The sequence below is a fragment of the Neodiprion virginianus genome, chromosome 4, assembly GCF_021901495.1.
Source record: "Neodiprion virginianus isolate iyNeoVirg1 chromosome 4, iyNeoVirg1.1, whole genome shotgun sequence".
In the NCBI taxonomy this organism is placed as follows: domain Eukaryota; kingdom Metazoa; phylum Arthropoda; class Insecta; order Hymenoptera; family Diprionidae; genus Neodiprion; species Neodiprion virginianus.
In genome coordinates this window covers 16,059,461-16,079,735 of record NC_060880.1, presented here as the reverse complement: position 1 = coordinate 16,079,735, position 20,275 = coordinate 16,059,461, and the positions used below count along the sequence as shown (strand labels likewise).

Below are 20,275 nucleotides of genomic sequence, written 5' to 3'. Positions count from 1 at the left end.
ATAAAAATTTGATCTCTTTAACAAATCAGGTGAATGATAAATAAAGCAATATACGAAACTATTTACACAATATTATCGTTTAGCCATTAAATATGACCGCGTAAGTCAAAATGTTTCCTCTGACAGCTCAATTTACTTGATTTAGGTATTTGTGATAAGGAAACGGAGCGGTACAATCTTGTGACACAATTATAAGTAAACGCGTTAAATTATAATTATTATATTAACTTTACTACAACTCATGAAAATAAAATTTGACTCTTCATTTATCCCCCTTTCCGGTGCAGACTTGAAGCAAATCACATATCACGTAGATGCGTGAATTATAGTCTACATAGAAGCTTCGGCGGAGCTTTCTAGATTGTTTTGATCATCATCGGCTCCCCAACATCCCCACGCGCCCGAGAGCTTCGCCTTCATGTCCCTGCTCAACGGCGGGATGAGATTTCGCGGAATCAAAAACGTTGACAGATTGAAAAGGTCCAAAAACACCTTGTAACGATCGCTGGAATTTAAATGGAAGTTTTTCTCATATCTTTTCAGTAACCGCGGGAAAAAACGAACAGCATATTTTACCTCAGTGTGGACCGCAGGTACTGATAACCGGAAGAACCACCGGTGCCGAGCTGTTGGGAGCCAATCATCCTCTGGACCATGATGACGTGATTATCTGGGTAAAAGAACTTGCTTGTGAGATATTTTAGCAAAGTGGAATATCAATAAATGCAAAAAATAATCAATTTCTCAATTGTTTACATCGCCATTTCGTGATCAAGGAATCGATGTCCATGAGTAGCGTGAGGATCTGGTGAGGCTGACTAAACCGAGGCTCGTCTCTGTACAGCGTTATCATAACGGCGCCTTGGAGAGCCGCGTGAGTAAATCTCCGCTCTCCTCTTGACACAAGAGCGTCGTGAAGAGCCTCGTTGAATATCGTCTCGAAGACCGCCCTCCGCGAAGAGATGTCGGAGAGCCGATGGTTTCTCACCTGCTCGCTCTTCTCCGCCTTCGTATAATAATTCGATTCAAAATGTGATCATTCAAAAACGTTAACTACAAAATCGTGTACTATTATTCACCGCACGATATAATTAAACTCGGATCTTCGAATTATGTAACAGACGTACAATGGAAACCGATTTATTTGAAACGACTCTCCGTGCCTAGCAAACAGAGCTCTCTTCATAACAATATTCGCTTCTCTTGTCCCTTCGATTTAATTATTATTACGGCGACAGGTGCGGTTGACCGCAGAAACCGACGTCGCAAACTTATGTTACGTTATGTAGTCGAGAGTCGGTGAGTGGGTGTATATCTGATGCCAGCGAAGCCCGTTAACTGACCGCAGGATCGTACAGTTCCTCGATTATTTTTTTCCCACCTTTTAACTTTTACCTTTAATTATCTTCTATTTGCTTTCACACCTTATGCAACTGCACCTAATCGCAGGTAAGAGAAGCTGTGTTTACGTTATCTGTTAGTCTGGTCGCTTCCTTCGCAAAGTTTATTAGATGATTTGAAATTCTCAGTACCATGCTGAAAACATTGGTTTTGACTCTTGATACACTCTAATGCTTAGTAGCAAGTCAAATGCACTTTCGCAAAGTCACTTTCCGTAACGTAGGATGTGAATGAACCGAAAAGACAAGCCTCTTACCTTGGCCGAAGCCTCCTGCTCCGTCAGCATCCCTTCAACCGCTCTGGTATACTTTCCCCAGAAGTCGAAATTGTGGGGTTCCAATCCAGGCGTGCGCTCCAGCCATCGCTGGACCAGGCAGCTCAGACTCGGCTCGTTCTCCGCGAGGCCAAGAGCTGTCATAGCCTCGGGATCCCTGCCAAATACCCTGGTGTAACTCTGGTTGTACTTTACTCTGTGCTCCTGAAGCAGGCCGAGCTTGTTCTCGAGCAGGCGAAACTGGAGCGACTGGAAACCGGATGCAGGACAGAGGTAGTCGCGGAAAGCCATAAAGTCAAGTGGTGTCATCGTCTCCAGGATCATCACCTGGTCCACGAGTAGCTGAAACCAATTTTCCGATTTCCTGTTATCCCTCTTGGTTGATATACTCGGAGTTTTCAGTAAAACACGCGCACTCGACGCCGGCAGATTAGGCAACTGATACTCTATGTCACATTCCGAGCGTTCGAATTGCCTATTTGCCGGCGTTGAACGAGCGAGTTTCACAGAAAACTCCGGATACATTAACTTCAGCCTCGATCGAAAGCCCCGATTTGTATTTATTCTCATTTTTTTCGTTTAACGAAGATTGAGACTATTGATCCGAAGAACCCAACGCTCGCTGTCAGTCCTTACTAGAGTGCAAGAGGATTTCTTTGGCTTCTCACGGTAAGCGGAGACCCTCTTGTATCACGGAGCTCATTCACGACAGGCTTACGCACGTCACCTGTATCGTGTACCTTGGCACACAATTAACTTGGGTAAGGAGATGTCTCAGATCGGAGAATTTGGGCTGTTTGCAAAGCGAAGCTAATGAAATGAGTGGGGAAACCCTTACGGGTTTTCCTGAAAGCGGGTTTTAAAATGAGATTAATGGTCTCTGCAGGGTCTGGCGCCAATATAAATTCGTAGGATGTCTTTGAGGCATTTCTGTGAACGTAAACGCAAACCTAGGTGTGACTTCTCACTAAAAACAATAATGTAATCGTACCAGTTTGAATAGGCTAGGGTGTGAGAAAACCGTGAGTTTGTAGTCGCGGGCAGGTTGGACAAATGGGATGAATGTATAATATACACGCAAGGATAGGCTTGAGGTCTGTAAGTCGAGACGACGAGTGGGAACTCGACACTGGCCGTGACGACGGTAAGAGATTTTCGATCCGAAGAAAACAGGCCGCAGAGAAGGAGAGGAAAAGGAAAAGAAATAATATCAACCCGGTTACGTGTGCATTACTCTGCAGGATATAATATATGCATGATATTGCAGGTGCAAGATAACATAAAATACGCATCTAACTATATACATATGTGTTATATGTTTCACGGAATCGAACGGAGATTGTTGTAAGACCTCGAAGGCAGTTGAGGCTGGCCTGACGATTATACATTATGCGAAATTCTCGTGGGCCTAACTTACTCAATATATTGTTATTGTGAATTTGTGCGTATTACCCATACAAATACAAGGCTATGCAGTATGTGTGTATATCGTGTAAAATTCTGCAACAGTTCATCGCGTTCAAGTACACATATCGATGTGGCACAATATTCACTCATAGAAAGAGAGAGAGAATCATATCTAAGAAGTTATTTAACAAATATTTAATCCACGAGGCGGTAAACGATATCGGCAACGCGTTACGAGGTCGCCTCCGTGAAATAATAGTAACGTCGCATATGCGCACAATATATCATGATGCAAAAAATCGCGAGCTTGACCCAGATACCTTCGCTACACGCGCCAGGTAAAACTGATCCTACGTCCTATATATACTCGAAATCCTAAATGTAGCCCGAAATGTAATACTTCCTTGATCATAGTTACACTCGCACGTGTGTATATTCATAATTGGATTACACCCAGCCGTGAACACGGAACAGGTCGTTTACCCCCCAGGCTAATACCACTGTCATTGTCACCAGGGGATTTCGTTCCTTTTATCTTTTTCTATTTCCGCATTCCGTACGTATACCAGTCTTCGCACATTTCGAGTTCCAACTGATGTACGCAATGTCTAGTTTATCATCTTAGAGTGTTACGAGTTCGGCTGAAATATCGGTGGAAAATACAGCAGCAAAAAAAATCCTATTTCACTTATTATTATGACATTTCAACAGCTTTTGCGAACTTTCTTTTGCTTTGATATTCGTGTGATTTGCCTAAAACAATCATGCCCAGTCGCTTATGCTGGATCCTAACGGCAAAGAAAAGCCAATTAACTTTCAGCTAGCCAGAGCACAAAATTGTACGTGTAAAGCTGTTTCCTTATTTACCTCTGCTTGTTTTTCCTCTTTTGTTACAGTCATGTTGTGAAATATTTTCTTTTCTATTTGCATACTCGCTGATTTCATTTACTTGAAAATATAAATTTTTACCAAGTGGTCCCCCCTCCCTGCTTTTTGATGACTACTATTAGAAAAAATTTTTTCTCCAGAGTGGCAATATTAAAAAGCGTTTCTCAATCTGGACATATGGGTTTCTTAATTGTGGCCAGGGTTTTATCTAACTACATATTTTCATACACATATCGTTCCGTTTCGCACCATCAACAAGCACACAAGCAAGTTCAATTATACGGATTATATTTTAATTGTAAAGTTGTAGACTTACTTTCAGTATAAGGACGATTCGGTTCAACCTCTTCAATATTTCGAGCGTTCTCGATTCGTCAAGACCCTGAAATTGACGAACTGCTTATAGAAAAATAAATATAAGAAATAGGATACTATGGAAATGTTTAAAAATTCGCGTCCGCCAGTTTTCACCTCAGTGTTGAACAAGGCGCGGACAGAGTCAAGTTCGAAGATGATTTGCTTGAACCATAGCTCGTATGCTGTAACAGTAATTGTCATACTATTCATTGCTGTACTTATTAACGTAATCGGATTATCTTAAAGGGTGAGAGCAAACTTGTGCATCTCTCGAAGAGCACTATTATGCAAAACAACTATCGTCGCGTAAAACATCACATTAAATCGCTGACCTTGGTGGGTTACGATGAATAGATGCTCGTCGTGTACGCCTTCCTCGCCACATTGCGAGCTCAGCATCCTTTGAGCCGACAGTATTTTATCCAGACGAAGGTATTCGCCGTAAAGCATACCCGGACCCTCGGTCAATTGATCACCATCCTGACTTGTGTCCTCGCTGAACAGATTGGTAAATATTATACGTAGTTCGTATTGCGCAAGGTTCTCGCGAATTATAGCTTAAGTCTAAATCGTCATCAGTCTAATGATGTGTAACACAGAACCATACGACCTGATGACCCGTTAAATGATAATCTGACGAAATAGTAACGAAATTTTGAATTTTCATTGCGACAGGCCAAAGACGAAAATAGTCTTTGATTAAAAATTTATTATTCCACTGTCACTGACTCGAATAAGCTATCAGTTTATCGGACTTGACCTATGAAGAAGTCACGAGGAAAAAAAATTAGTTAGTATCATACTTGTTTTTGTTTGTGTTATCTCGCAGCGGTACGAAAGTTGCGAATATGTTTCGTTGCTGAAACGTCTCTGTGATTTTCAGTGCCGTTGAGTAATTGAGATGATTTATTTAATGAAGTGTAAATCTTCTTTTGTCTGGTTCATTGTTAAAAGTTATGTTAAAAAATATTCTTTCTTTGTGTCACGTAGTATGATCTCTAAGTATTATTTCGAGTATACACTTTTAATTCTACTAACCCTCCTCCGTTTCTCATGGGGCACGCCATCGCTCAGACAAATCTCTTTCGGCGTTCTGTATATTCACCAAGGCCTAACGCAAGAGAAAACAGATAATGTGTGTTGAATTTCGTATAATTGATTAATAAAATTCAAAAGGGAATAAAAATAATCGCCTACGATAAAATGAATAATTCAAATACGAATGAGTGTAATGTGAGAAGTAATTGAAAGTCAACTTCCTTGAAATTTTGTTATTGGTAAACTATGATTATACACAAAGAGAACAAAATAAACGAGTGAATAGAAATTAGATGGTACGTTTTACTCAATTCACGTGTATAACGAAATTAAATCTATGCGTTGCAGACGATAAATTTGATAAAACGAATTTACTTTTATGTCTCAATATGTAGAGAAAGAAAATGATCTCGTTTTGTTGACGGTCACTCGGCGACTGACACGTGAGCTCCGAGGAGCTATGGTTGGCTCCCTTTATGAGCAAAGAACCTCAGAGGAGAGAATTATCGAACTCTGTCATCGACTTCGCTTTCGTATAAGTTCACAGTTTTTTGCACACACGCTCCACGATAAATAATTACGAGATATATCAGTGTCGACACCGCTACTATCAATGTCACTCTTTCCTTTCATAAATATTCCCGCAATGATAAAAATGGTAACAAGAATGATAAATTTATCATTAATAAACGCAAATAACTCAATGTAGAATATGTTGATATGATGCAAAAATTTCGCAGCTAATATTATCCCTCTATATAATATGCTCGTAATCAGCCTTAAATCTGTACATTTTTAATTCGTAGTATAATAATTAAAGCTAATTCATGTTGGGTTGATAATTCATCCACCCAGATTATTGTCTACCCGTTTATACCACCAGATCTTGCGAGTTTCATAAAAGTCCGGAGCCCAAACTTGTCGAACACAGAATACATTATAATCGTTCTTCCATAAAAGCGATAACTCAAAAGTCATTGATACTGTAGATCAGAAATAATTGATTTACAATTAAGTAAGTTCGTTGGGCTAGTTCGTATCCGACAATTGAAACTCAAATGTATCAAAGCCACAGCTTCGAAAAAAAATGATCCCCTCTCAGTGGCTATGCGCCTCGTTACCTGCAACCCGATTCTGTATTATTGATTTTTTTTCAACACGCCGGCTTCTCCGCAACGCGGATATCACATAAGAAATTTTTGTAAAGTTTTGTAGGCGTAATGTAAATATGCAAATAGCGTCATCTGGCGACGACTAAGTTGAATTATATTCATGCGCCCGTATGCGATATAAACCGAAGTGGAGAAAAGAGGATTGTTAAAATTTGCATCATTAAAACAATGATGGCATTAAAAATGTTGCGAGTTTGTAGGGGGTCGATATTATCGGGTTGCAAAACTTGTACCGTAAGGATAGGGAGAGAAGAGTTGGCTAATGGGCTAAAATATTTTAGCACAAGGATCAACGAGGGTGAGCCTGATACGATTTGTGAAATAGTCAAATATTGGAGTAACCGGTTTGAAAATGAGGGTATTTCAGAACCTGTTGAATCAATCGAACATATTCTCACTCACGTACTCGGCTCAAAAAAGGTATGTCTGAGACTCATAGAAAATGATGCTCATTAAATTTTTTCGCGTCCGTTAAGGGGAATATTTACACATAGGAGCAATCCATCAGCAAACCTGAGAATCTGTGATCAATCAGTCTGTAATTGCGAACTAGGATTACAAATAACATCAAAGTAAAATGGGAGAAAAAACGCTTTTAAAATTTATAATCCCAGATTTATTCATAGTGTATAAGGGCGGGGGGTGTATCTCTTGTATTCTAAGAAAGAATCTGACATCCAGCGTTACAGTTCCAACACCGTGATTCAGACCATGGACTTGGCTGATGCGCCGGAGCAGCGGCTATCCTTAGATCAAATAACCAAGCTTCAATCTCTCTGTCAGTGCAGAATGTCAAGGTGCGCAGTTCTCGTTGATGCAGTATTTCATCTTCAACTTTATTCTATGTCGCATATTTTTCAGCAGTCCACAAAATTTTTCAGAATGCCTGTGCAGTACATCATCGGCGAATGGGATTTCAGAGATATTACGCTGAAACTGGTCCCTCCCGTCTTCATACCACGACCAGAAACCGAAATTCTGGTTGACATTGCACTCAGGAGAATGGCGGAAGCTAAGAATAGTCATTACATAGTGCTGGATATCGGCTGTGGCTCTGGAGCTATCTCTTTAGCTTTGGTTCACTCGAGCAACCAGATAGCAACGTCACAGGCAATAAAGTTTCACTTCTTGATTCCTTTTTCCGCATTCCTTGCAATTTTGACAGCTTTAAAAACTTTATTTTTCATTTATTTAATGTCTGGTTTATTATAAACACTTTCTGAACTGAAAAAGTTACCCTTTTCATCTGTTGCAAAGTTTTCTATTTGTAGCCCTGTTGTTGGATTTATAACGGTCATCAATTGATTATCTCCATGTCAAATTTACCAACTTGCCTTTTAATTCATTTTCAGATTCAGTGCACATCTGTAGACAAAAGTTTATACGCTTGCGAATTGACCAGGCAAAATGCAGAGATTTTAGGACTACAGGACAAGTTGAGAATCGTAAACGCGGCTCTTAGGGAGAATGGTACAATAAAATCACTAAATGACTCTCATCCGGGTGTTGATTTTGACCAGCAACAGTTCGATATAATTATCAGCAATCCGCCATACATACCGACTGAAAAATTAATGGAATTAGCACCGGAAATAAAAATGTAAAAAATCCACTGTGATCTTTAACGTGATTTAACTCGTCGGTGAATAGAAATTGAAGTGATGTCCTATTATAAATGATCTTTCTGTTTTTAATTTATTTTCATTAGATATGAAGATCTCAGGGCTTTAGATGGAGGCAAGGATGGTTTAAGCTTGATAAAAGCAGTCCTGAGATATGCGTCAAAAGCATTGATTCCCAGAGGTTTGCTGTTCATGGAAGTCGATCCTACGCATCCGGAATACATTGAATTCTTCACCAAAAAATATACAGATTTAAAACTAAAGTTCGAACACACGTACAAAGATTACTGCAACAATGATAGGTTTGTTGAATTATCAAAATTAGATTGATAAATTAGGGAAAATCACTTCAAATTTACTTTTCCGTTACGCTAAATTTATTTTTCATTCACTTCGAGAAATTACTTATTTTTTATATCGTTATCAAAGTTGTTATCCATTCAATAACTACACATTTTATTATTATCTTTCATTCTTTCCATCTGTCTGTATTATCAATAAAACACGTTCTTTGAAGATTTTTGTTTCCTTGTAATATACCTCAACTTCTGAAAACTTACAAGAAATTTTTGATCGTCTTTTAAACCTTGAAGAAATCCTTATTGCTTATTATACACGCAGAAGCGATTTGACATAGGTTATTTGTTGTAAAACAGTAATACTGGTAAACAATGATAATTGATGCGTAACCCAATGCACAAGTCAAGCACCAGGTAATCATCCCTTGGAATCTTTGGATGGCAAACGAGAATTACTAATTAAAAATATTGACGTACAAGATAAATTTGAATCATATCGAGACTGCGAGCCTATATTAAATGACAATTTTTTATGTACAGAAAAACCAATAGAAAAGAGTTTATATTCGTTCAGTACTTGTTTCCTATTATATGTAGCTTAAGCTAGCCGCATTATTCTGTATTTAACGCATCGTTGCAATCGAACGATACACATTTTATAGAATGGTAAAACAAACAAAATACGTATAACTAATTGCATACTAATCAGTGACTGGTGTAATGTACACACTTTTTCCCTCAACTTTCCAAACCTTAATTAGATTATCTATGTTATACATAATTACTTGAGTACAATATCGTAGCAAAGGGTATTGAATATACGTAATATAAATATATTACAAAGAGCAATTTGCGGTTTCGTTATTTAAATGTGGAGAGAACATATTATTGTCGGAATGTTAGCAGATTTCAGTACTCGTTCGTGAATCCCAACAATCGGAAAAGAATAGAAACGGAACGATTAGCAGAATTATGAATCCCATTTCTTCAAGTTTCCGAATTAAGCATGAGTTATTCCAATGAGCCACTGTTCGTTTGAATATGTTTATTCGTTTCTATTCGATTTTATCTGTTCTCTCCTATCCCGTCATATTCGCGACAATGCCACCTCTAATAGCTTGTTCGTTTCAATTATTTATTTAGAATAAGGGATGACAATTATCAATCCGATTCAATTCTTTCTATCCGAATTAATTCTTCTCGAAGAATACGAAACATCCGTTTAGATAAAGAAATCGCAATAGATCGTGTTGAAATTCTCAATCCGTTTCTATTCTTTTCCGATTGTGGGGATATACGTAAGTATAAGTTTTTGAAATTTGAGCATTGCGTGAATTTGAGCATAGTGTGAATAACAAGCTAATGGGTCGCCTAAAACTTTCCGTACTTAAAACATAGGCACAGCGTAAAGGCACCCGAAAATATGTCAATATGTGACATAATAAGGTTAAAACGATTAATTTATTTCGTACTTAAATACGTGGCTAGTAAAATTGCACCGTGCAGGTAAAAGTGTTGTTCCTATTTTTTCGTAATTTCGCTACAATGGTATGTATTTTAGACTTCCTAAATATTTGTACAGTGCAATGAAAAAGTGCGGAGGCAAATTTTACTTTCATTAACTTTCATAAATTGGATTCCGAATGCAAGGATTTGGTTACAATTGTTGATTACCGAATGATTAACTTTGATGTCTTATCTCTCGCCATTTCACAAAAAATTAAAAGAAAAAAATAATAACACTCATAACAATAATAATGCGAAAAACTACGCCACACAAGATTGGTGGTTTATTAATAAGAGTGTTATCATCTTCAGACAATTGTATCTAACAGCGAATGATTCGAAAACACATTAGTAGGTACGTGTAAGATAATACTTCGACCATATCAAAAGATCAATATCGTTTCGAATTTTTCATGTGTTTATAAATATTTATCGCAAAATGCGATATGAAACAAACGAAACAAAATATAAAGCACCTTTAGCCTATGACCACTTGTTTGTTCTTTAAAAATTATAAAAATAACCACAATAACAATAATAATATTAGTAATAATAAATAATACATCAACGACGTTTAATATATCTCGTTACTCGTGGATATAAATAATATGCATATTAAAATTAAAGAAAATATAATAAACTTAGCCGACCACAACCCAGGTATTATTCGATTTAGTTAAGCGTCTAATGTTATCAATCAAAATCATTAAAATAACCTAACTAGTTTAATCGATCATTGAAGCTTCTCTAACTTGTGTTGATTTTTAAATACAAACTTGAATTACTAAATTCTAAATAACTACATCTAGATAGTTATACAAGATACTAAAGTTGTTGAATTTCAACTAATATTTACAAGTGCGATAAAATTATCGCGTCTCGTTGCATTAAAAATAAGACAATAGTAAAAAACAACAAAACATGTTGTGAATTGAGTAGTAAACATTACTCACTATAAAAATTATCTAAGTACAGTTTGACTTTGCATGGAATTGCTTACCTCATGTGTGTTTGTATGTGATTAGAATATATATTTAAAACAATTCTTTTTATACTGATTTCGTCATATAGTAACAACATTATGTATTACGGGAATGTAATACGTGTGTCGAATATTGAGCAGTGACAAGTGTGTCTTTACGACGATAATATACGTGACAAAAAGACTAAAAAACGCACCAGTGTTGTACGATAAAACATTATTCTGCAAAAATCGAGCCACCTCATGAATTTCGTGTCATCACTGTTAACTATCTATAGTGGGAGAATTCCACTCGAAGTGCAGATCGTTTAACGCGCATACGACGAAATGTAACACAATATAGACGACGAGAAAGAAAGAGAAAAGAATTCACCTAAGTTATTTCGTGCGCTAAACGTGATCGGTGTTATTATCGTTCCTAGGCCTAATCGAAATACGAGAGGACTGTGTGAGCTCCGTTAAAAGAGCCTCTGAATCGCTCGCATTAAGATTTCCACCATGATTTATCTGCGTCTGGGCGCTAATGCTTCGTGCAAGCTTTAAAACCGCCTTTTCCCGCCGTTGTTTCTCCCTTTCAGTTTTAAGCTTTAAAAATTCGTCATCCGAATTCATCGTGCTTGTACTACTCATGCTAATATTATCTATATCGATCACAGGTCCCATCTCAAAGCCTGGGGCAGACTCGAAGGCAGCACTTGATCGAGCCGATTGCGTACTGCGTTGGGTTCTGAAAATGGAAGGGAAGGAAAATAACAGAACTGCCCTTTGTCATATTAGATCATGAGAATCAGTTCAACTCAATACCTTGGCGCACTGGGAAGTCTGATCGCCGCAGCAGGCGCGCTCGTTGATAGAATTTCGCCACCATTTCGACCATTCATTGGGGAAACTGTTCCCGGGACGTTCATAGGAGCAGAAGGAGGTGGTGCGCCCTGTGGGAAAATGCTTTGAACGTGAGGCCTAGTCTCCGGCCGCATCGACGTCATGGTCATCTGTTCATCAACCTCCTCGATTACTCCAATTCTCATCGATCCGCCACCTAGAAGCAACAGTCAGCGGTTAGTTATTGGTTGAAATTTATTTGGGATTTCCAAGCATTTTGGTAGGATAAAAAATTGTTTCATACCGGCAAATCGAGACTGCTGCAAAGAAGCTGTTGAGTTTGAATTTGGAATTTTTCCTGGCGTCCTGGTATCGTCGTTTACTTTATTACCGTCGGGTCTATCTTCCCTACTGAAAAGCCTCCGTAGAACGTTAGTTACGCTGTTTACTCTCGTGAGCGAACCGCCAATATTACTAGGTGTTGATCCCCCGCTGAATCTGCGCTCTCTGGTACTGACTCTGCTTCCACTTCTGCGCAGGTGAAGTAATTGAAAATAAAGAAAGGAAAGAAATGGAATAAATTTTTCTTCAGACATGATACACAGCTATATCATTTTTGATCAATTTACACCGCATATACACAGATGCACAATAATAGTAATCTAGTACAAAAGTAGAATATTTCTATTGACATCAAGTCGGTCCAGACTGTAGAAAATTAATTTGAAAATGCGCTTGATGTTTTTAACGCAGAATGTAAGTTGCCAATAATTGTATAAAAAATGTTACACAGCCTAGGGAACTGCCAATCACATGCGTTATATTGTTCAAACAAATTGTATAAGATGAAAATCAAGAGCAGGTAATAATTGAATGAAACATGATTAAGCGTTAGCTAACGGAACAGTACAACATCGAATTACAGTGTATTAAGTTTTTTTTTTGCAAGAAAAGAACTTACAATCCGTTGTAAAAATAATCCATCAGCCAGTTTGGGCTGCGTGAGTGCAGTGTGCAAAATAAAAAAAAGAGGAGACAAACAATGAGTGATTATTGAATGATAAACATCTGAATTCAAACTGTGCAATAATTTTTTTCATTAATATTGTACTCCAGATTGTTTGAAACTGAATCGTTTTCTTAATTTCACAAATTTCGTTCAAATTGATGATAATGAAAAAAGCCTTCCGTTAAGTAGCTGACATAAAATTACCTTGACATTTTTCCACCTGCAGTAAAGTGTATACCCGATGCAGCATCGTCTGCTAGATCATTGTGAAATTTGGTATTGTACTCCGGTGCCAGATCTTCAATCCTGACCGATGATGGCTGCAATTCTTGCTGAGCAGCGGAGAGTTGAATACCAGCGGTTGAAGACTCGGGATGTTCTTCTCGGAAAGGCTGTGCAGCCGCTGTGTAGGGCAATTCCATTGGGAATACTTCATCCCAATATTGATCGCGAATAAGTTCCGGATGTTCGTGATGCATTTCATCGACAATCAGATAGCTCACCTGTAATTCGATGTAAATGAAAAATTTGACTATTCACTCGCATGACGTGAAATGAACGATGTATGAAAGCAGGTAATATTACCTGTAAATTTCTGTCTATTATCCAGTTAACTTCAAAGTCGTCGTCGTCCTCGCCAAAAGGATTTATCAAAGTTTCGGCTACTTTCAACCACCCCATGTAGAATAGAAATTCAAGAGTCGTGAAGAAGGGAAAATACAAGTCGATTGCTTCCGCTGACAAATCACCTGTCCATTGCCTTCCCATGATACAGGTCAAAAAGTATGAGTATACTGCCAGTGTGACGACCTGAGTGTAGACCAGAGGCACACTGATCATGTCATAATGTATGAGCCTTCCGGCGTTTCCTCGAAACTTGTTTAACTCGTCGATCAAAGTTTTCACAGCAAAATCATCACGCACTCTGCCCTCTTTTCGAGCACGAGTAACGATGCTTGAGGCCCATACTATAGGTAACCAGTGTTTGCCAGGCTTTGGAAACTTGGCGTTAAGGCTTTGGAATATCGACAATTCATTTTCGAGCAGTAAACCAGCGTCAACAAAGTGTTCCAATGTTGGAAATCGCTTTTTAACTCTAGGCGATATGTTGGTAAGCACTAAAGTCAAGCAAACGCAGACGTATCTGAAAGAAAGAGTAAAGTAGAGCAACATTAGTATATGAAATGTAATCGGGAGTGATTGTTGTATTATTTTCTCTTGATATTAGTAAAGGGGTAAGCCGCAAATAAATATGTCAATAAATAAATTACCTCGTGTTCAAGAAATAACCAAACATACAGTTCAGTCAAAAACCGTCCAGCCAGGCTTGTCATGTAAAATAGGTTTAAAAGTGCACCTAAAGTTAATCAAACTGAATTTGGTTCAAACAATATTCCATTCGTACAGAAAAAATTAGAAAATCATAAAATTTAGTGACGATAGGACAATTATTGATAACTTTGAAGAGCTAACATTATTGAATTGTTTCTATGATGAAAAAATTGCACCGTTTCACCGATTTTAATGAACTAGGGCTCATTCTGTTCGCAAATGAATTCTTTAATAATGTACAAAGTCGGATATCCGATAACGTTTCAGGATTTCTTTTGGTTTACTATTCATCACTTATAATTATTTCACTGATCATGTTTTATCGATGAACTGATAAGTGAAGTAGAAAATATGACTGTTGGTTTCTGGAGAAATCATTTAAGGTCAAAATCAGCTCTAGTTCATTGAAATCGGTCAAATGATGCGATAATTATGCTATTCAGTTAAATGCAGTATTTTTTAAATTGCAGTTAAAATTTATACTTTTTTAATTTCATCTGCATCAAGGGAATACTGTTTCAACAAAATTCAAGTCGATTAACTTCAGTTGCATTTTCAAATGTTTTTACTTCATATTTCTGTCTGGACAGCTCTTTGACTGGACTATAACTTTGGTACATCCGAAACAGAAAACTTAATATACTTTAAAATCAGTATAAAAACCATCTTCACTATCCCGCTTGTTAGTTTCGGTAATTAATTATTGTCTACCTGATTACCGTACCTCACAATGGTACGCCGCATAAGTCTTCCGCGTTCATCTTGGCCGTGAATAGTTGCAGAAACAAAAACTGCAATAGAGTCGGGCCAAGGAATAATCATGTACTGATTCCACCACCTGGTCATGACGATACTGACGTAGAAACCGAGTACGAAAGACAGTGGAATTTTGTCGCTGTACGCCTTGCAATACTCGACAACTGCCTTAAAGTGTCCTTTTTGCACGTCATCCAGGAGAAAACGATGTATGCCCGTAATAGCATAGTTCAGTATTAAAAAAGCAGCTAAGTCGAACCACACCAATTTGTAAACGCTGGCTCGCCATCTAATATGTGAAAAACGAAATAACGATTTTTACAAGTTTCATGTACGTGTTTATAACAAGGATTAGAAATTAGTAACAACATTTTGACGTCACACACCGTATTCCTGTCTTTATTGGGAGAGGTGTTAATTCGAAAAAATAACAAACCTCTGTAACGTTAAGTGGTAAGTATAATAACGGGACTAGATTGTGCAATAATCAGTGACGATGTCTAGCACACGCCTCAATGCGTACAGTCCTATCTTTGACAATGATGAGTTGATCGAGATAAGCTATTTATCAGTCCCGCTGAGTGTATCCGGTTATGTGAGTAGAGACTGTAATAAAACAGAATCCACAAGTTGGAAATTAAAGCGACGGTAACGAGGCTATCAAAAAGATTCTATTTTTGACAATAGAGGTAGAAGTAAAAAAAAAAAAAAAACTACTCGTTCCTTTTCTTTTATTACATTTATATGTCAACTACAGGCAATAAAAAGATATCGCAAACAATGGACGTTCTAATTAGACACGTAATTCATGGTGTTGTAAATTTTTTCTTGGAATGTGTCTATTTTTAAAACAAGTCATTCCCAAATAATGAATTGTTATTTTCTGCCAATACATTGCGAGTATTGAAATTTACGTAGTAAGTGTACAACAAATTGTGCGACCTTTGAACTTTGGACTCGATAGCATATTACCTCATTTACAATCTTCTTTATAATACTGCCTATCGGCTTTGGGCAATCTTTTTACATGGATTTTTTGCTAGACAGTTGACTCACAAGCGAGATTACAGGAAACAGCTTTTATATTGCATCGCTAACAGCCGCCAAGGGTCACTTATCTCGGTTCAAAATCTCTATTAAGAAAAGTGGTATTGTAATGTGGTCATTTCGGTCATATGGAAGATAAAAAAATGTACTAGTAAAGCGGGACAGAACCGGACCAAGATTGTCCCGGGTAGTTGAAATACACGAATAATCAGTATCAGTTATTAATTGACTTTACAGGCATAAATAGTAGTATCGTATGAATAAGTATTATTTATAGTCATTACATCATTCATTATCATCACTAGTAAAAAGGAATATAACATTTTTGTGAAACATTCTAAAAGAAAAGGAGAAAGTAGAGTAAAATTTCTTTCATTAAAAAGGAGGAAAAAAAAATGTTGGTGGAATTATTTGACGAAAATTCTTTCGTTAGAGTGATGACTCCAATTTGAATAATTAACTTTCGAGTAAAGCGTTACAATCTCTACCGGCTGCATTTTTCCGTTTTTCACTCAAACAAAACAGATAACGCTTTTGAAGTAATTGCGAGGAAATGATGATACCGTTATTATCGGACACTGACGTGGTTCAGATAACCATACGAAGTGCAAAGTAAACGGTGATTTACTTTCGAATAAATATGAGGCTGAAGTTAATAATATCGGTGTAATGAAACAACAAAATTCTTTTGCCTCATTATAATTTACTGCATTTCAGATGTTTCTAAAATTACGAAATAACGATTATTCCAAAACGTAAATCATTATGATTACACTACGGTATTAATAAAATCGGTTTATCGGTAATGCCAGAACACGTATCACATTTCCTTGTCACATCATGTATGCCCTGTTGAGAAATTAGTAAGCTTTGTTAAACGTTCGTGTTCAAAAGAGAGTGAAAAAAAGCCGACTAAAGTAATCGCACCAAGTAAATTATCGCATCACGTATGTACATATGTATATGTCAAAATGTGGGACCACTGAGAATAATAGTGAAAGACTTTTTGAATAATAATGTCTAATGACTAACTCTGTAAATAAGTACGCCGCTTCACAGAAATCGCACGACAAAGTTCCTACAAGTTGATCATTGATCAGTTATTCTGACTCACAATCAGGAAAAGTTCTGGGAGTCACCTTTTATAGTGAAAAACAGCTGTGCTGGCATGAAATGACTAGCTCAAGATAGGGTGATTCTTAAAAGATGGATGACAAAAAATTCAGACCGATCGCAATCAGTCGCAGCCACGAGTCATTCATTTACAATCTGCCATCGATAAAACCTTTACATGCTGCAATTGAGAGTTTCGAGTATTAGATTATTCTCACAATCTGACCTATTTGATCACACTTATCTTAACCCATCAGGCACGTTGTGTTTAGACAGATGCCATTCATAGATTATCAGATAAGTTCATCAAGAGACTCACAAGCTTGAATCAATATGACTTCAACACTAAGAACATTCATAATTTTTTACCAACATACCAGTGGAGAAGATTGAAATCGATTAATTAACTCATTTAGAACGGTTCTCCATTTCCGTGTACATACATTTGAAAAATTCATAAGAAAAGTTTCGCTAATCAGTTTTTTTTTTAGGGATGGATTTTGTCACCAATTTCGATACCCATCTGAAAAAAATTATATGGAAGACTATCCCTTCATTCAATTATGTCTTCTAGTTGAAAAAGTGCAGCTTAAGCAGACAAAAACAGCGACATGTAATTTGTGTTCTCATTTCTAATTCTATATGCTACTTGAACTTAATTTTTTATCTGGAAAAGAAAATATATAAGCTCGGCATCTGTTAATACAGAGTTGTAAACTTAAAAAATATTACCGCTATAACAGACATGTGTATAACTTCTGATATAGGTTTAGGAAAATTCTGAAAAAAATCCGATATCTTAATAGAAAGATACAGAAACGAATTCTGTTGTAAATTTTTTATTTTTTTTCACCGCTCAATTTAATACAGTTCTAGAAAGATTAAGGAAGTGGCTGAATTCTGATTGACCAGGCAAATGCGTGTTCAAATTCGAAAGACACAATTTTTTCTTTCTAATTGTAATAATTTCTTGTTTTTGTTTTATTGTCGTATCTCTGTGCAAGAAAAAAATATACATGTATAAACAGGCCAATTTTACCGACATATAGATAAATTTTTAACGATTGCTAAAGTGATATTGCACCCTTGAGACAATTGGTGATACAATCTTATTGATCTATGCAGTATCGCAAGTTTTACACTCGAGTTGTTATCTTAGACTACATTAAAATTTCGAAGAACATGGATTGAATTCCGATATGAATTAAGTGTGACTAACACGATGATGACATATTGAGAGAAATAAAAATAACTAACAAACAAACAGTTTGAAACAACAAAATAAGAAATTACGTAAGAAGTGACTTATATCTTTGGAAAGCGGTTTTTTATTATTTTCAAGAAAAGTGGCTATAACTACACGCCTATTATACCTATAAATCGTAAAGGAAAAAAAAAATTCATCATAATATATGTCCATAAACAGCCTTCCATCATAAACCGAGATTACAAGCCAGAAACTATACATAACACAGCAAAGCTATTGGAAAAAAAACCTTGTCGCATGATAAGAAGTGACATTCTTAGCTAATTAATGATAAAAAAAATGGTACCTGCATATTTTTATCAAGGTTAAAAGAATTCAAGGGCAGGGGTACGATATCTGGAGGAAGGAAAGATGTGGCAGGCATGGAATCAGTCGTTTTTTACCCTGAGATAGTCAAACGATCTGAAATATAGAGGCAACACATTTGCTTCGCTATCTAAGAGAACAAAAAGGAAAGAATATATTTGATAATAGTAGTTACCTGAGCAAAAGTTTGATGAAGCATCCAAATCCGCGACAGGTTGCAACTTCCGCTGTGTAGGTGACAGTCATCTTGGCACTTTTGACGGTTTGAAATTGAAAGGAAAATGAACGAGAAGAAGATAATGACAAAGTGTCCCAACGCGCTATTCAGACACCGTCGTGCGGAACTGATCGCTGCTGTAATTAGCCGTCAACTAAATTTGTCATTTTTCCGATCCTTTTGATGTCTGTGGTAGCTGGCAGAGATGATTAAATCGTTGATCAAAGATGATGTAAAATGCAGACAACAGCGACAATGCTCAACGATCAGCATTAACGGAAATGTATCGATTGATGCATTATACTCATCCAGCAGTTGAACGTTCCGTTTACGACGACACCGACGATGATGAAGAACAAAAAACCGAGTTGAAGGCCAACTGATATATGTATGTACGTATAACTCCTCTGCCAACTTATCGTGTGGCCTGTTGCATAATAATTTATTCTTCTTTACTTGTGCGTATTGTTAGTTTAAGGATTTCAAAATAACGTCCCTCGTTAATTTAATAGACCGTGTCTTATTATTCTCTGGTTTTTTTTCAAGTATAACATACACCATACTTCGACAGTTTTCTTTTCACTACACCACTAAAATTATTATCACTGCCTGGTAGCGGTGATAATGATAATTTTTGGCTCCTCGTCTACGGACAATAAAAACAACTCAAGTATAATCAGCACGGGTAATAATGTCATCTCGTCATATCTTGGCATAACAATGAGCCTCAGTGTATACCTGAAAAAGAAATAGAAATAGGAAAAAATGAAAAATAGAAAGTCGGATCGTGGCCGTAGCATTATTCTGAATTACAATAATTCCTATCGGTAAAAAAAAGTCCGTGAAGTATCAGAACAAATAGAAAAAGTTTCTTCCCGTGACAATCGGTATAAGTACGTACTTTAAGTTTTCAATTTCGCGGCTTTTATCGTTTCACGATTTTCTTTTATTCTTCGAACCTTTGGTGGCATTACGAACAAAGGAACGTGTGTTTTCTCGACACACGATGTTTGACGGACAAAAGAATTCCGATCAGTTTTATAATTTATACCCTACCTGAATCAAGAAGGCAACAGAATCGGCTATACAACGATGCAATTACTGCACTCGAACGATTTAAACTAGAATCAATGCAGTCCGTCAGAGGGGTGGAGAATCGGAAAGGGAAGGAGGTTGTGCGTTGCGGGAATTCCGACATGCATTCACGCGGTGCAATGTGCACGTATTACGAGGCCGGAATTGGTGAGAGGAAATGTTTGTAGAATTGTTTGCGGCACCAAATAAATCTACTTCAATTACGTTGTCACACACTAAACGGACGCCAAGCGATGTCACGATACACATGTGCTTTTTTTTCTCGCGCCCCGCAACTCACAAACACCGCACTCCACGGCCGCTGACAGCTGACTGCGGTCGCTGCGTTGAGCCAAAAGTCGAGCGCGCTGAGTCGCTCGGTCGGT

The 20,275-nt window shown here is 37.3% G+C and overlaps 3 protein-coding genes across 10 annotated transcripts; 1 reads left to right on the top strand and 2 right to left on the bottom strand.

The window, feature by feature from the left end:
- Positions 1-189: 189 nt before the first annotated feature.
- On the bottom strand, positions 190-5,813 carry LOC124303657 (tryptophan 2,3-dioxygenase). Its single transcript, XM_046761147.1, has 9 exons — positions 5,741-5,813; positions 5,366-5,438; positions 4,660-4,823; positions 4,442-4,509; positions 4,287-4,352; positions 1,658-2,017; positions 757-1,006; positions 577-670; positions 190-505 (listed from the first exon to the last, which is right to left on the bottom strand). The coding sequence occupies exons 2-9, from the start codon at positions 5,392-5,394 to the stop codon at positions 331-333; spliced, it is 1,206 nt and encodes a 401-aa protein (XP_046617103.1). The 5' UTR covers positions 5,395-5,438; positions 5,741-5,813; the 3' UTR covers positions 190-330.
- On the top strand, positions 4,712-9,869 carry LOC124303660 (MTRF1L release factor glutamine methyltransferase). Of its 6 annotated transcripts, XM_046761151.1 has the most exons (6): positions 4,715-4,835; positions 6,819-6,956; positions 7,217-7,334; positions 7,419-7,647; positions 7,890-8,137; positions 8,246-9,869. In XM_046761151.1, the coding sequence occupies exons 2-6, from the start codon at positions 6,890-6,892 to the stop codon at positions 8,487-8,489; spliced, it is 906 nt and encodes a 301-aa protein (XP_046617107.1). In that variant the 5' UTR covers positions 4,715-4,835; positions 6,819-6,889; the 3' UTR covers positions 8,490-9,869. The 6 variants fall into 6 exon arrangements, with proteins under 6 accessions (XP_046617109.1, XP_046617107.1, XP_046617110.1 ...); XM_046761153.1 differs by lacking the exon at positions 6,819-6,956 and having other exon boundaries at positions 4,712-4,835; positions 7,219-7,334; XM_046761154.1 differs by lacking the exon at positions 6,819-6,956 and having other exon boundaries at positions 4,721-4,835; positions 7,227-7,334.
- LOC124303655 (bestrophin-4) lies at positions 8,692-20,242 on the bottom strand. 3 transcript variants are annotated; one of them, XM_046761140.1, is made up of 9 exons: positions 19,872-20,241; positions 18,774-19,553; positions 15,302-15,471; positions 14,834-15,154; positions 13,363-13,921; positions 12,982-13,280; positions 12,073-12,299; positions 11,751-11,985; positions 8,692-11,673 (listed from the first exon to the last, which is right to left on the bottom strand). In XM_046761140.1, exons 4-9 carry the CDS (start codon positions 14,953-14,955, stop codon positions 11,337-11,339), a joined length of 1,779 nt encoding a protein of 592 aa, XP_046617096.1. In that variant the 5' UTR covers positions 14,956-15,154; positions 15,302-15,471; positions 18,774-19,553; positions 19,872-20,241; the 3' UTR covers positions 8,692-11,336. The 3 variants fall into 3 exon arrangements, with proteins under 3 accessions (XP_046617096.1, XP_046617095.1, XP_046617097.1); XM_046761139.1 differs by lacking the exon at positions 15,302-15,471 and having other exon boundaries at positions 19,872-20,242; XM_046761141.1 differs by lacking the exons at positions 14,834-15,154; positions 15,302-15,471.
- Between the last annotated feature and the right edge of the window lie 33 nt (positions 20,243-20,275).